Below are 15429 nucleotides of genomic sequence, written 5' to 3' on the forward strand. Positions count from 1 at the left end.
CTAGTGGCTTCCCGTGGTCTCAGGAAAGCCACTACTTTATACAGCACTTAAGGATGAAAGGTGCTAATGTAATTATTTTTATATTAAACAACAAACTCTTAGGACTCAAATAACTCGTGAGAACTAAACACGCACGCACCCATCTGGGAAAGAGACAGCAGCCACTCCAAGCCACACCTAATTTTAGAAAAGTTATTTTCTATTTTGCTTTCATAACTTGATTGAAAAAGGAAGCTTTGTTATCTTTTAAAAGTCTTCCGTGTTGCTAGCAACGTGAGTGTGAGATCTTAGGAATTTTAATGAGACTGTGAGTCACCTAAATGAACCCAAACATAAATGAGAAATTTGTGGTGAAAAACACCCATAAATTCTGAAATGTGTGTGTGGGAGTCTACATACTGATCAACTCCATACCAACAATACTTCTCTATTTTAGGTTAATTTGAAAAACTTCCAGGACACTGTTGTGTGAAGGTGGGGTTTGGAAGAATGCACAGGGTGGGGCTGGAAGGAAGTTTGGGAGGAATCTCACTTCTCTTTTTTTCCAAATTGCCAAAGATTATATTTGATGATACATTTTCGGGGCTTCCCTGGTGGCTCAGAGGATAAAGCGTCCGCCTGCAATGTGGGAGACCCGGGTTCAATCTCTGAGTTGGGAAGATCCCCTGGAGAAGGAAATGGCAGCCCACTCCAGTATTCTTGCCTGGAGAATCCCATGGACAGAGGAGCCTGGTGGACTACAGTCCATGGGGTCGCAAAGAGTTGGACATGACTGAGCAACTTCACACACACTTTGAAACGCTATAAAGAACTTATTACATAGAAACTTGAAGATAATAAAATTAAAAATAGAGTTATTATTTTATCCTGCAGTCCCACTTCTGGGCATATATCTGAAGAGCACCACAATTTGAAAAGATGCAAGGACCCCAGTGTTCATTGCAGCACTCTTTGCAATAGTCAAGACATGGAAGCAACCTAAATGCCCATCAACCGAGGAATGGATAAAGATGATGTGGTACATATATATGTGATGGAATATTACTCATCCATTCAAAAGGATCAGATAATACCATTTACAGCAACAGGGATGGACCTAGAGATTATCCTACTGAGTGAAGTCAGACATAGAAAGACAAAAAATCATATGATATCATTTATACAACAAGGAATTACTGTATAGCATAGGGACCTATACTCAATATTTTGTATTAACATACAAAGAAAAAGAATTTGGGAAAATAGATATATGTACATCTGTATGTGTAACTGAATCACTGCTGTACCCCCGAAACGAATACACTATTGTACATCTACTATACTCCAATGAAAAGTTTTTCAAGATTTAATAAAGAAACAATACAGAAAATAACTATCACTGAGCTCTCTCTTATTATATCAAATAGGTGGGTTATATCTACTACTGATGACTCATTTTGGTATTATGAATGAAGCATCTTGTGTGCAAATGATGCAGAATGGGGTACCGGTAGACAGTTGAGGCCCCATGAAGAAAGGACAGGTGCTTATGAGACAACACAGCTGGGACTGACCCGGCCAGACCCTGCCGCGTGGAAACGTGCTCACCCAGCTAGGAGCCTCCCGCTGTGGCTCCAGCCCCACGTTCTGACTTTGTTTCCCGTCTCACATGCTGGACTCCCACTGAGTCCCTGAACCCACAGCCGAGGCTGGGATCCTGGTGCCATCACTGACCCCCTGTGCAGCCTCAGCCAGGGGCCTCAGTGTCAATACCTCCATTCCCTCCTCTGTGAAGGAAAAAGAATCACAGTACCCTCCTCACACAGTAAATATTCAAGAGGAGCTCGTTTTTTAAAAATCCATTTTACTGGAGTACAGTTTATTTACAATGTTGTGTTAGTTTCTGCTACAAAGCAAAGTGATTCAATTACATATATATGTTCGTATTCTTATGGCTTATTATAGAATATTGAATATAATTTCCTGTGTTATACAGTATGTCCTTGTTGATCATCTATTTTATATGTGGTAGTGTGTGTCTATTAATCCCAAACTCCTAATCTTTCCTTTCTCCATCCCCTCTCCCTTTGGTGACTGTAAGTTTGCTTTCTATGTCTATGAGTCTCTTTCTGTTTCATAAGTCAATTCCTGTCATACTTTAGATTCCACTGTTTTTTTTTTTTTTTAATGGACCTGGTCAGCCAAATTATATGTGCTGTTTATACAACAATATGGAGACCAGGACTTCCCTGGTAGTCCACTGGTTAAGAATCCGTCTTCCAATTGCAGGTTCAATCCCTTGTCGGGGAACTAAGATCCCATATGCCTCAGTGGAACTAAACCCATGCAGTACAACTAGAGAATCGATACCATATGATAAATTTCTTTCTCCATCTGGCTTACTTCACTTGGTATGACAATCTCTAGGTCCTTCCGTGTTATTGCACGTGGCACTATTTCATTCCTTTTTATGGCTGAGTAATAATCTGTTGTGTATATGTACCACATCTACTTTATCCATCCATCTATTGAACATTTCAGTTGTTTCCCTGTCCTGGCTATTGTAAGCCGTCCCGCAATGAACACTGGGGTGCATGGATCTGTTTGAATTATGTTTTTGTCTGGATGTATGCACAGGAGTGGGATTGCTGAGTCTGTTTTCAGTTTTTTGAGGAACCTCCATACTCTTCTCCACAGTGGGTACAACAACTTACATCCCCACAGAAACAGCTCTTTCATGTTTACTTTCTCTAAATAAATTCATTGTGAGAAAAACGTTTCATAAAGAAACCATCCTTGGATCAATTTACTGAGCAGCTCTCAAGAAGTCTGTTCCCATGTCCATCAAACTCAGAGAAGCCCTCTGTGTTCATAACGCAGGAATTTGGGTCAAACAGGAGGCAGGAGTTTCAAAGCCTCAAAAAAATTTCCTTTTTATTATATCACACTGTATCCTATATACATATATTACTGACGCATCCCCATGGTTCTCTTTGTTACCTTCTACACATCATTCAAGGTGTGATGCTGTATGATATATTGGCTGTAATATCTGTTATGACTAATTGATTTAATATGGTTATTGGGATTATACCTAAGAAGAGTCAGTCCTCAAGTTCAGTATCACATTGCTTCTGTGGGAAAACCAAGTGTCTTAAATTATCTAGCCATGAGGTCAGATGCAGGAGTAGAAAACGGACATGACAAGACCAGGATTAATGAAAGCCCATGAGTGGGATACATGCCCACCTATGAACTACTTAGAGAAGCTCCTCAGTTTGAAACCAAAGGTTTCAATAGTCTCCATATATTTTAAAAAATATTGATGTATTTACTTGTTCATTTATTTATTTTTGGCTGCTTGGGGTCTTTGTTGTGGTGCATAGGCTTCTCCCTAGTTGTGCTGCAAAGGTTTAGTTTCACCGAGACATGTGGGATCTTAGTTTCCCAGCCAGGGATTGAACCTGCAGCTCCTGGAATTGGAATACGGGTTCTTAACCACTGGACTACCAGGGAAGTCCTGGTCTCCATATATTATTGTATAAACAACACATATAGTTTGGCAGAGATCAGCTCCATTAAAAAAAAAACAAAAATGTACTGCTCTTAAATCTATGAAAATAACAAAAGCAGTGATCTTCACTGGTTTATTACACATATGTCATTCCTGTATTACGGCCCCACACCAGAGTAGGAAATAGCTAAACACACGAAGACCCAGAAGAGAGACCTGATGTTGTGATTTTTACTGACCTCTGAAAATATGGGGAAATTTTTCAGGTGTCACTCAACCTGGAAGTTATCTTTCTACCCAAATCCAGATGACCCCTTTCTAGTGCCTCCAAAGAGGAGAGGCCATGACCGAGCAGGAAGCAGCTGCCCCAGGCATGTCACCAAGTCTGCTGCAGGTGCCCAAGCTTTCTCAGCAGCCGGTCTTACAGGAACCTGGAGCAGTGAATTGGGAAGAGCAGCTGTTCAGGCTATAAAAACCCGCTAGATGAAAGTTTGTGATTAAAATCCTGGTTCTGAGCTATTGCAGGGGGAGCCGCTGAGGAGTCTCTGCAATCTGAAACAAAGTGTCACCTTGGTGGGACTCTTACAGATGCAGTGGGGGGTGGGATCGAAGACCACCAAGGACAGGCAGCCAGAGACCCTGCCCTGGGTTACATCGCTTGAAGGAATGGTCCAGCTCCTTGGCGAGGAGACTTGAATTCACGGCACAGGCACTCACAGTTTACTTGTGATTGAGGACTCATTTCTAGGTGTAGAGGATGAGTGTATGTCTATCAGTTCAAATGTCACTTTCTTCTCATTGATTGGAAGAGGCTGCCTGGAGACTTGCGAGGATAAGGAGTCCGAATCTGGGGCTGTCCTGGATGTAGGGGAAGGGGGAATGGAGCCAGGCCCTGCATGTGGGGTTGCACAGGGGGTTGAGGGGGAATGAACAAACTTGGTGACAAATCCTAGGCCTTAACTGGTAGGTAAAGCATATGTGGTTCTTGACCTGTATGTACAGTCATTCTCAGTGCATCTTTTTGTTCTCATGATAAAGTTTTTAGTCCAAGGAATCCTTTAATCCCAGTGGTCCAGTGGTTAAGACTCCATGCTTCCAAAGCAGGGGGTATGGGTTCAATCCCTCATCGGGGAAATAGATCCCACATGCCGCAGAGTGCAGCCAAAAAAAAATCAAACTTAAGACAGATACATCTTTGAAAACATTTACTGTCAAAGGCTGGGGCACAGCTGACAAGCTCTCACAGCCTGTGCCAAACAAGGCCAGCTTCCACGTGAGCCCCGGGTGGGGAGAGCTCTGTCTGGTTCACACGCAGTCCCACCAGGTTATGAGAATCGCACAGCTATGCAGGGCTGAGAATTAGAACCGTCTGTGACATTCCATCCAAAGAAATGGAATAAATCCCTTCCTGGAAGGCTAAGTCGTGGCTGACGTGGGTCTTGGATTCACAGCTCCACACACTCAAGACAGAGACAACTTGAGGGCTGTGCACAAAAGCTGGGCATCTCCTGAGACAAGTCACGAGGCCACCCAAGTTCTGGACTCTCTTCAAGTCAGCTGCCTTGCTCTTGGTGCATGCTCTTCTCACTAGTGATCACTTTTGATATTGAACCAAGTTTCTGATCTTCGTCATCATTGCCTGAGCGGAACAGGGTGCAATTTAGGAACGTGAGGCCTCTTTCTGTTCCACGGGCGCTAGGTGACATTAAATACAAAACCACAGTCCTAACTACTGACCTCGGGGTGTTAACCTCATGCCAGGCACTGTGCTGAGTGCGTTCCTTGTGTCCTTGTATTTATAACTCACAACAGAACAAGAATGATACCTAGAGAGTTGCTTTTTTCCAGAAAAAGTTGAGATTTTTATTGTAATTACATGGAAATTATTTTTTAATCAATTTGATAAATTTATGATATAGAATCTTTGTCATTCAGTCTTTATGATACTGAATCTTTCAATTCACAAACATGATATATCTCTCCACTCATTTACATCCTGTTTCAATAGTTTTACCATTTTTCTCCATGTGTAGAACACCTTTCTTTTTATTGACATATAGTTGATTTACAAGGTTGTACCAGAACATCTTTTTTAAAGATCTATTCCTACATACTTTATATTTGCTGATGATATTGTAAGTAGTATCCTGTTTCACTGCATTTTCTGTTTGTTTCTGGTATATAAAAATAAAATTGATTTTTACACCTGGATTTTGAGTCTGGTTGACTACCAAATTCTCTTATACTTCGAGGTATTCTAGGTAGACAAACATATTGGCAAATAATGATAGTTTTACTTCTTCTATTTCAATCTTTACACATTTTATGTTTTTTTTTTTTTTTTTCCTTACTGCCATGGTTAAGACCTCCAAGACAAAGCTAAATGAAAAAAAAATCAGGATTTGGGGCATCCATGTCTTGTTCCTGGTCTTAAAGAGAAATGCTTTCACTGTTTTATCAAGTATCACTATTATAATCACCTTTTTTTGTAGATAATCTATATCAGATTAGGAAATTCCCTTTTATTCCTAATTTAAGCTAAAAGTGTTCTCACTTTTTGGGTTTAGTATGTAAGTAGGAAAACATTATGTTGGGAAGTTAAGAAGCGTACCAGACCTAGAGCCTGGCTGTGGGGCAGACACTGTGCCCAGCAGTTGGCAGAGATTTCTTCACGACAGCCTAGTAAGGCAAACGCTCACATTCATGATGAAGAGACACAGCGCTCTTGAGGACTGGCCCAAGGTGTCTCACAGCTGGGAGGTGGCAGGAGTGGGATAGGAATTCACGTGGCCTCAGGAAGTGGGCTCCTAAACACCACCATGGACAGAGGAGGCTCGGAGACCCAGGGAGGTAAACTCGGAGCCCAGGGTCACGGAGCTGAACTTGACCAGAGCAGGAGTGGAGCCCACACTGTCTGACCCCAAAGCCGGAGCTCCCAGCCACTCTTGGGTACTGCCGAAGGTTGGTCCAGAAAAGGCTTTACCTTTGTTAACCATTCTGTATAACACTGTGGGCTTCCCGGCTGGCTCAGTGGTAAAGAATCTGCCTGCCAAAGCAGGAGATGCAGGTTTGATCCCTGGGTTGGGAAGATCCCCTGGAAGAGGAAACGGCAACCCAATCCAGTATTCTTGCCTGGATAACTCTGCACAGAGAAGCCTGGAGGGCCACAGTTCAAGGGGTCGCAGAGTCGGACACGACCAAGCATGCTTGCACATGAGGGTGCACTAACTGCCTCAGGAATTAAGGCAATTGATACATGTTCAATTTGTTGCTGCGTCATTGTTACATATTCAATTTCCAGGCAAAGGCCTGCCTGGGAAAAAGTCTGAATCCTCAGATTTTGCTTCTAAAATCACCTGTGCTCTCTCCTGTTTCAGAGGAGACTGGCTGTGCTCACGCCTGCATCCACATCTCCGGAAGGAGGTAAGGCACGCTTTCTCAGAGCCCTCCTGCTACCCGCCCTCGATGGCCTGACTTAAAGGCACGATCCGTACAGTGGGTTTTGAATCTCTGGGGCTGGTTTCTAGGTTTGTGGATGACGTCCAGCACAGGCTGCTGCGTTAACCACCACCCACTCACCAAGCCGCTCAAGAGCGGGGGAATGTGTGTGAATGTCACCGCATAGACGGGAATCTGGATGCACGCCAAAGCCAAGTGCAAATGCTTTTGGATTGCCTCCGGCTTCCTTCTCTTCACACCCCTCCTCTCATGTATTCAAGGGACTTAAAGGGGGTGATGGAAGCCAAGTACTTTTATCCACACACTCATTTTTCCGCACAAGCTCCAATCCCATTGCTTCTCAAGGACAAGTCCAGGACACGACATTTCCTATGGAAGCAAACTCAGAAAGCATTTAAATCAGAAAACAGTTGGTAGGGAGGGCAAGTGAAAGCTGTTATCATTTACTGTACTGATGGTGAAACAGAAGCCCTACAAATATAATGATTTTTTTTTCCCGATTCCTTGATCAATACATTTGATGTGAAAAAGTTTAATGTGAAGAAGTCTTGGAGACATATTTAATATTATGGATACCAAAGAGCTGTCACTTAGAGGTTTTTTCTTTTTATGGTTCCTGGTGTTTATTTGAAAGCAAGTCTTTCTTGGAAAATCTGACATACAGATTTTTCAATACATGATGGAGCATTTTACTAGACACAGTCCTTATGACATTATACCCAAGGCTAGAAATCACAGAGATATTTAAAACTTTTTCTGTTTACTTGATTTTGACTGTATTGTTATCTGCTTCAATTAATAATAAATTAGTTGTAAAATTAGTCTGGAAAAAATAAACTGACTATTCATTGGGAGGAAAAAAAGAAAACAATGTTTGAGGAGGACAATGAATTTAAGAGCAATACCTTGATGTGAAAGCCAGTCTGAAGCCTTGTTTTGTTGATAAAATCATACTCTGGTATTCCCCAGCCAATTTCACCAACGTACTCAGGTTTATATTTAGCTGGCAAGCTTCTGTTCGAGGCAGGCCTCCATAAATATCTGAGATCTCCAGTTTTCTCTAGTGCAGGACACTTTTCTCCTATATAGGCAGTGTGCTGAGCAACTTGAGGGAGGTGATCCTTTACATAATCTGGGCCTTAAAACAGAAAGAAACACAAAAACTGAAAACCTCTGCACTTTATTCTGAGATGCTTTGGTTATTCTAAATGGTGGAGATAATACTAGCTAATGATTTTGTGCATTCACTAATGATTGTGCGCATTCACTATGCTCTAGGTGCTGCCATAAGCTTTTTAGATATGTTAATTTTTAACATATCTATGTTCAGTTGCTCCTTATAATAACCAAGAGAAGTATGGGGTATTATTTTCCCCAGTTTATAGATGGGGAAAACAAGGCCCAGAAAGATTAGTTACTTGTCCAGAGTCACAGTCTTTACTCCTTGACAGGCTGTCTCATAGATTGGGCTCTTAATCACCCCACTACACGGCTTTCGTTATAACGAATTTAATACAAACATGCTTTTTTTTAAATTTTATTTTATTGAAATATAGTTGATTCACAGTATTGTGTTAATTTTTTCTACACGGCATGACCTTGTTGTTTATCCATCCTATACATAAAATAGTTTGCCTGCTAATCCCAAACCCCCAATCCATCCTTCCCTGCCCCAAGTCCAGCCTGGCAACAATAGGTCTGTTCTCTAAGTCTGTAAGTTTGTTTCTGTTTCATAGATGATGTCATTTTTATCATTTTTGATTCCATATATGAGCCATTATATATAATATTTGTCATTCTCTGACTTACTTCACTTAGTATGATAATGTCTAGGTCCACCCATGTTGTTGCAAATGGCATTATTTCATTTTTTGTGGCTGAGTAATACTTCATTGTATATATAACCACATCTCTATCCATTCGTCTGTTGATGGGCATTTCGGTTGTCTCCATGTCTTGGCTGTTGTGAATAGCTGACATATTCTATACACTAAAACTTCTCACTTACACCACATTTGCAGGATGTTGGTCTTTAGACATTGGAATATTTTATCTAGAGAGATAAAATCCTGAAATGAGGATTAGAAAATTCCCCAAATGTATTAGAAGCCATGGGAAGATTGGAGAAAATTGTCAGATTAAGAGGCCCAAAGGCAGGGGCATTAAACAAATATTGGTATTTTAAATGAAAGACAATGAACAAAAAAGAATCAATGAATTGTAGAAGTGGGCAAAACAAGCAAAAATAAGAGGAGATCTGGGAAAAGATGGCTTGTATACAATTGGTGTTGAAAACTGATGATGTAAATGTGTAAAGTGAAGCCAAGAAGGGTCTGATTAGAACAGACAATGAACTGCGGCCCAGGAAGGGTCTCAGAAGACCCAGAAGCAAAGTGGCTGAAGCACTGTCTGGGCAGATCGGAGACACAAAAAGGAGGATCACTCCACTAACTCAAGGGAAACCCAGACTTTGGAGACAGAGGTTTTGCTATGGTCATGGTGTCACTTGGTGCCTTCTGGCCCCAGGTACCCTCTGGTTTTGTCTTGGGTCATTGAGCTCCACTAACTCAAGGGAAACCCAGACTTTGGAGACAGAGGTTTTGCTATGGTCATGGTGTCACTTGGTGCCTTCTGGCCCCAGGTACCCTCTGGTTTTGTCTTGGGTCATTGAGCTCAAGGTTTTCAGAGAGTACAAGTGGTCGGGGGTTTGACTAAGTGCTCTGATGGAGAGGTCAGTATAACAAATCTGTGCCTAGAAAAATCCTCCAAGCTTTCCAAGGAAACTGAAAATGAGAGAAGTGAGACTTCCCTAGGGGTACATAAGAATCTGTCTGCCAACGCAGGGGACGTGGGTTTGATCCCTGGTCCAGGAAGATCCCACATAACATTGAGCAACGAAGTCAGTGCATCACAACTACTGAGCCCGTGAACCTCAACAAGAGAAGCCACTGCAATGAGAGTCCCCATTCACTGCAGCTAGACGAAGTCCATGCTCAGCAATGAAGACCCAGTGCAGTCAAAAACAAATAAATCAAAGTAAATACCTTGATGCTGGGAAAGATTGAAGGTGTGGGGAAAAGGAGATGACAGGGGATGAGATGGTTGGATGGTATCACCGACACAATGGACATGAGTTTGAGTAGGCTCTGGGAGTTGGTGATGGACAGGAAAGCCTGGCCTGCTGCAGTCCATGGGGTTGCTAAGAGTCAGACAGGACTGAGCAACTGAACTGAACTGAACTGAACTGAATTTATTAAAAATTAAAAAAAAAAAAAAAAGAAAACATGAGAAATGACGCTTTAGACACAAGACCCGGGCAGATGATTCCCCAACTTCCTAATCACTGTGCTTCCTGGAATGCCCGCGTGTTGACTGGCTCATTTCCTGTGATGAATCCATTATGACTGCAGGTTCTCACTCAGGCAAAAGGACTCTGTATAGAATGGCCCGAGCATGAAAAACTGTTTTCTCTCCCAAGTTAGCCAGTGCTGAAGGCTCACTTACAAATCTCCTGCCATAAGCACAAATTTGCAATCTCCTCCAAACAGGATGAAACTGTGACTGTTTTAGTCTTGCTGGAATTTCAGGGTATGCTTAGGCTGGTGTTTTCTCAAGTGTGAAAGTGAAAGTGTTAGTTACTCAATAGTATCTGACCATTTGCAACCTCTTGGACTGTAGCCTACCAGGCTCCTTTGTCCCTGGGATTTCCCAGACAGGAACACTGGAATGGGTTGCCATTTCCTTCTCCAGGGGATCTTCCGGACTCAGAGATCGAACCCGGGTCTCCTGCATTGTAGGCGGATTCTTTATCATCTGAGCCACTAGGGTAGACCGGTGTTTTCCCAAATGTTCCCCTAATGCTGCTCCCATGAGTGACATGACAATGTCTGGGAGGGGGCGGGGGTGCTCCACCATCAGGTACATTTGGGATGATGTCCATTTGCCTTTGAGAGATTCCCAGCCTACAAAAAGCATTTTAAAAGTTCTGAGAAATCCTGCACTAAATGAACCTGTTTACAATTATGTAACACAGCTTTTCCCAAACTGATCTAAATGTCTATCTTTTTTTTTCATTGGGTCACCTGTACATGTCCTGCAGATACCAACAGAGTTGGGGAAATAACAATCCTCTTTGTAATGTTTCAGTTGTTGCTGAAATTTTGTCGTCCCCTCATGCCACTGCCAATGTGAGAGCAGATGTCTATCTATAGTTACTCCTCCTCACTCAGTGGACCGCAAAACATTTTTTAAAAGAACACTTTCTTGACAGCTGAGTCTAAACACTTCATTTTAGACAGAATCGTGGAAAGTGCATGTGCTTTGCAAGTCAAGTGTGGGGAGAGGGGCTCCCCAGAGAATCAAGCTTCTCTGTGGCTTTTTAGTTGAGCCACTGGACTTTCTTGACCCTCCCCCCGCCCCCCCATCTCCTGTGTGCTTTGGAAATAGCGTGATACAGTGTGCGTGGTCCAGGAACTTCTGGGACAATTCCCCCAGGCCGTGGAGCTGACACAGGCACCCACCTCACAGCGGAGCCAGCTGGTACCACCATCCTCAGTGGGCCAGGTTCATGGTCCCTGGAGCCAGCCCAGAGCTCACATAACCAAAAGACCCACTGTCACTGCCCAGCCAGCAATGCAGACATGGGGTTACCCTGATGGACAGCTCCATAGGTGTCTGGCTTTGTGTGACTCATTATTCTGACCCTCTTCCTCCAGAGCTGAGACTCTCTGCTGGATCCGATTCCCTGCCTAAAGGCCAAACTCCCAATTTCTGTCCAATCCACAGTCTCTTTATTTTTCCTTTACCAACTAACATGTCTGTTCGACCACTGTTGCTATATCCCTTAGGGAGTTCCTATTTGTTTATCATCCTATGGCAAGTTTTTTTGGATTGTTCATTCTCTGCCCAAAATTCCACCCCTCATTTGCCAATCACGAAGTCGTCAGCTCCTGGGTTAATAAAATCGTCAGGTGCTCATCTGTTTTGGAGATCTCGTTCACACCTGAAGACCAGCTCCAGGGGATGACCTGAAGCTGTAATGTTTGAACAAGTTGCCCAGCATTGATCCTGTGCCCAGAGGCTCACATCATGATGTGGGCGGGAGATGTACTTCCTTTCACACCTGGGCCAACTTCATAGGTTCTCATTTCTTCATCTTCCTGCCCTGGAGAAACTGTGATCTCAAGGGCAGAGGGTAGATCCTTTTTCCCCTGTACATGCCCAACATGACCTGCTCATTAGTGTCTGAAATTCTAATGTTACAGTTGAGGATGTAGTTTACAAGCTAAACTACTGTAGCATCAAATCCTGACTTTGTCTTATGCTGGCTTTGTGACCCAGGGAACATTATTCAGCCTCTGAATTTAGACTCCTCATCTATAAAATGAGAAAAAATACACACACTCCAGTGTTTACAATAGCCAGGACAAGGATGAAAACTAGATGTCCATTGACAGATGAATGGAAAAAAAGATGTGGTACAAATACACAATGGAATACTACTCAGCCACTAAAAGGAATGAAACTGCCATTTGCAGCAACATGAATAAACCTAGAGATTACCACACTAACTGAAGAAAGCATACAAAGACAAATATCATATGATATTACTTATAGTTGTCATCCAATTTAAAAATGATACAAATGAATTTATTTACAAAACAGAAATAGACTCACATAGAAAAAAAAATTTTATGGTTACCAAAGGAAAAAAGGGGGAGGAGGGATAAGTTGAGTTTGGGATTGACATCTACACAGCACTATATATAAAATAGATAATCAACAGAGACCTAATATATAGCACAGGGAACTATGTTAAATATCTTTCACTAACCTATAATGGAGAAGAACCTGAAAATAATATATATATATATGAATCATTATCCTGTACACATGAGGTAACAAAGCATTAAAAATTAATTAATTTTAATTTTTAAAAATGATTTAAAAAATAGTGACACCTGTCTGACAGCCTTGTTAGAGGGAGAGGAAATAATTTTATTGAAAGAAGTGCTTATCTGATGATCTGGCACATAATATACATCAACATGACTATTTGTGTCTCTTCCTCTTTCTTGTTCATTCATTTCTCATTTTAATTTGATGCTTTGTCTTACCTGTTTCATTTTTTAAAGTGTATTTTCGGAACTTTCACGAATAATTTATTTCTTACTGTGAATAAACTTCAAAGCCTTTCCTGAGAGCTCTTCTAGTTCAGGGGTTGACAAACTTTCCCCACAAAGGGCCAGAGAGGAAAGATTTTTCACTTTGTGTTTGGGGCATACAGACTCTGCCTCAGCTCCACAGACAGTATGTAAACAAATGGGCATCGCTGGGTTCCAATGAAGTTTTATTTATAGACACTGCAATTTAAATTTCACGTAATTTTCACATCTTACAAGTTGTTATTCTTCTTTTGCTTCCCTCCCCACCCCACAACCATTTGAAACAATAAAGAACATTCTTTGCTCATAGGTGGCAGGACAAATTTGACCCAGAAGCCATAGTCTGTCAATCTCTGAAGATGAGGGACAGGAAGGAAGCAGATGCCATGGAGGCTGGAAAGAGCCCAGATCAGAAAATATGACGGCTTTCCAACAAGTGTCACCTTCTGCCAACACCTGGAAAGGCCCTGGCTGTGGCGTGTGTCAGCAGAGAAAGAAAGTTCTATCCTGAGGCAGGTGTTTCTTTCTGATTTCTCTCCTGCATCTGCAGTGTTTCAGTTAATTAATGAAGTAACTCATTTATTCATTTGTCCTCTCACTGACTTATGCATTCATTTATTCAACAAATATTTATTGAACTATATGCCAGGCACTGTTTCCAGTGTTATGCAAAGAGCAGCGAGCAAAGCCAAGACCTGCCTTCAAGGAGCTTCCTTTCTCACTGAGAGGCAGGTGAGGACTAATAAACCATCCTTCAGCATCTCTCATCTGGCCTACAACCTTCTAACTAGTCTCAGCTCTCATGTCTCCTAACATGAAATGGTTTTCTCCAGTGCCTATATCTTTTTTCATCCAGATTTCTTCAGATGGCTGACTAGTGTCTTCATAAACTGGAGTCTTACCTTCCTTCGCCTTTTCTCATGATCAGAACTCATCTTTCAAGGCTTACTGTGAGTGCTGCCTTTTCTGGAAAACATCTCTAATCCTTCCAAGCCCAAATTAGACACTCAGCATGCTGCCTTCACAGTAGTTTCTTTTGATTTCATCTTTAAAAATACTGTATTAATTGAATCTACTCTATTTGTAAGCTCCTAGAGGGTAAAGGTTTTTATTTATCTTTGTAAATACTTAAAAACTTTTTAATTGAAAAATATTTGATGTAAATCCTGTATACATTTAAGGTGTACAACATGTTGAGTTGATATATTTATATATTCTAATATGATCAATATTGTAGTGATAATTAGCACATCTATCATTTCCTCTTAGTGGCATGACTAAACTAATTAAAACTAGTCTCTTAGCAATATTGATAATACCATATTGTTGTCCATATTCACTAAGCTGTACATTAGATCTCTAGGCTTATTTGCTATTCTTTGAGTTTGTACCTCTATTTTTTTAAGTTTGTCCCTTTAAACAGCATCTGTTTTATTGCACCAATTCCCAGCCCCTGATAACCACAAATTTACTCTTTAAGTGTGTGACTTTTTTAGATTCCACATATAAGTGAGAGTATATAGCATTTTTTTTTCTCTGACTTATTTCACTAAGCATAATACCCACCAGGTGGCAAAATGGCAAATGTCCTCTTTCTCATGCATATAATATTTATTTATTATATTTTATATGTATATATTTATTTATTTATTATATGCATGTAATCTCTATAAAAGTCTTAATGACCAACACAGTGCTTGGAACATGTAGGTCCTCAAGAAACATGTGTTGAATGCTGAAGAGAATTGTTTATTAAATACAGGAATTAAAGAATTCCATCAAAGGGCTTCCCTGGTGGCCCAACGGTAAAGAATCTGCCTGCCGATGCAAGAAACACAGGTTTGATCCCTGGTCCGGGAAGATCCCACATGCTGCGGAGCAACTAAGCCCGGGCACCCCAACTTCTGAGCCTGTGCCCTCAAACCCGGGAACTGCAACTACTGAGCTCACCCAGCCTAACTACTGAAGCTTGCACACCCCACAGCCTGAGTTCCACAACAGGAGACGCCAGCCCAGTGAGAAACCCACGCACTGCAATGAAGACCCAGCGCAATCAAAAATAAATAAATTATATTAAAAAAAAAAAAGAATTCCAGCACAAGATGGCAAGTATATAAAGTCTTACGGAGGGAAAAGCAAGTGATTCTCTAATTTTCAGAACTCCCTTAGAGCCTGCTAGTCTGGACTTCATGATACAACAGTTTAGGGTGAGGTCAGAGAAAGAATTGTTTTTCACAACACTTATTCTGAATAGTTGGAGGCACAGAGAAGGGTGGATGCTCACCAGAATATCATTTTATCCCATAATGTGGC

General features: G+C 41.6%; 1 protein-coding gene across 1 annotated transcript in view; it reads right to left on the reverse strand.

Moving 5' to 3' along the window:
- SPMIP2 (sperm microtubule inner protein 2) overlaps window positions 1–15429 on the reverse strand; it is a 119606-nt gene that overhangs the window by 62362 nt on the left and 41815 nt on the right. Inside the window, exon 2 of the mRNA XM_061140706.1 lies at window positions 7858–8090. Coding sequence (XP_060996689.1) covers window positions 7858–8090 — 233 coding nt within the window. The remainder of the gene's footprint in view (window positions 1–7857; window positions 8091–15429) is intronic.

This window comes from Dama dama, chromosome 5 (genome assembly GCF_033118175.1).
Source record: "Dama dama isolate Ldn47 chromosome 5, ASM3311817v1, whole genome shotgun sequence".
Lineage (NCBI taxonomy): Eukaryota > Metazoa > Chordata > Mammalia > Artiodactyla > Cervidae > Dama > Dama dama.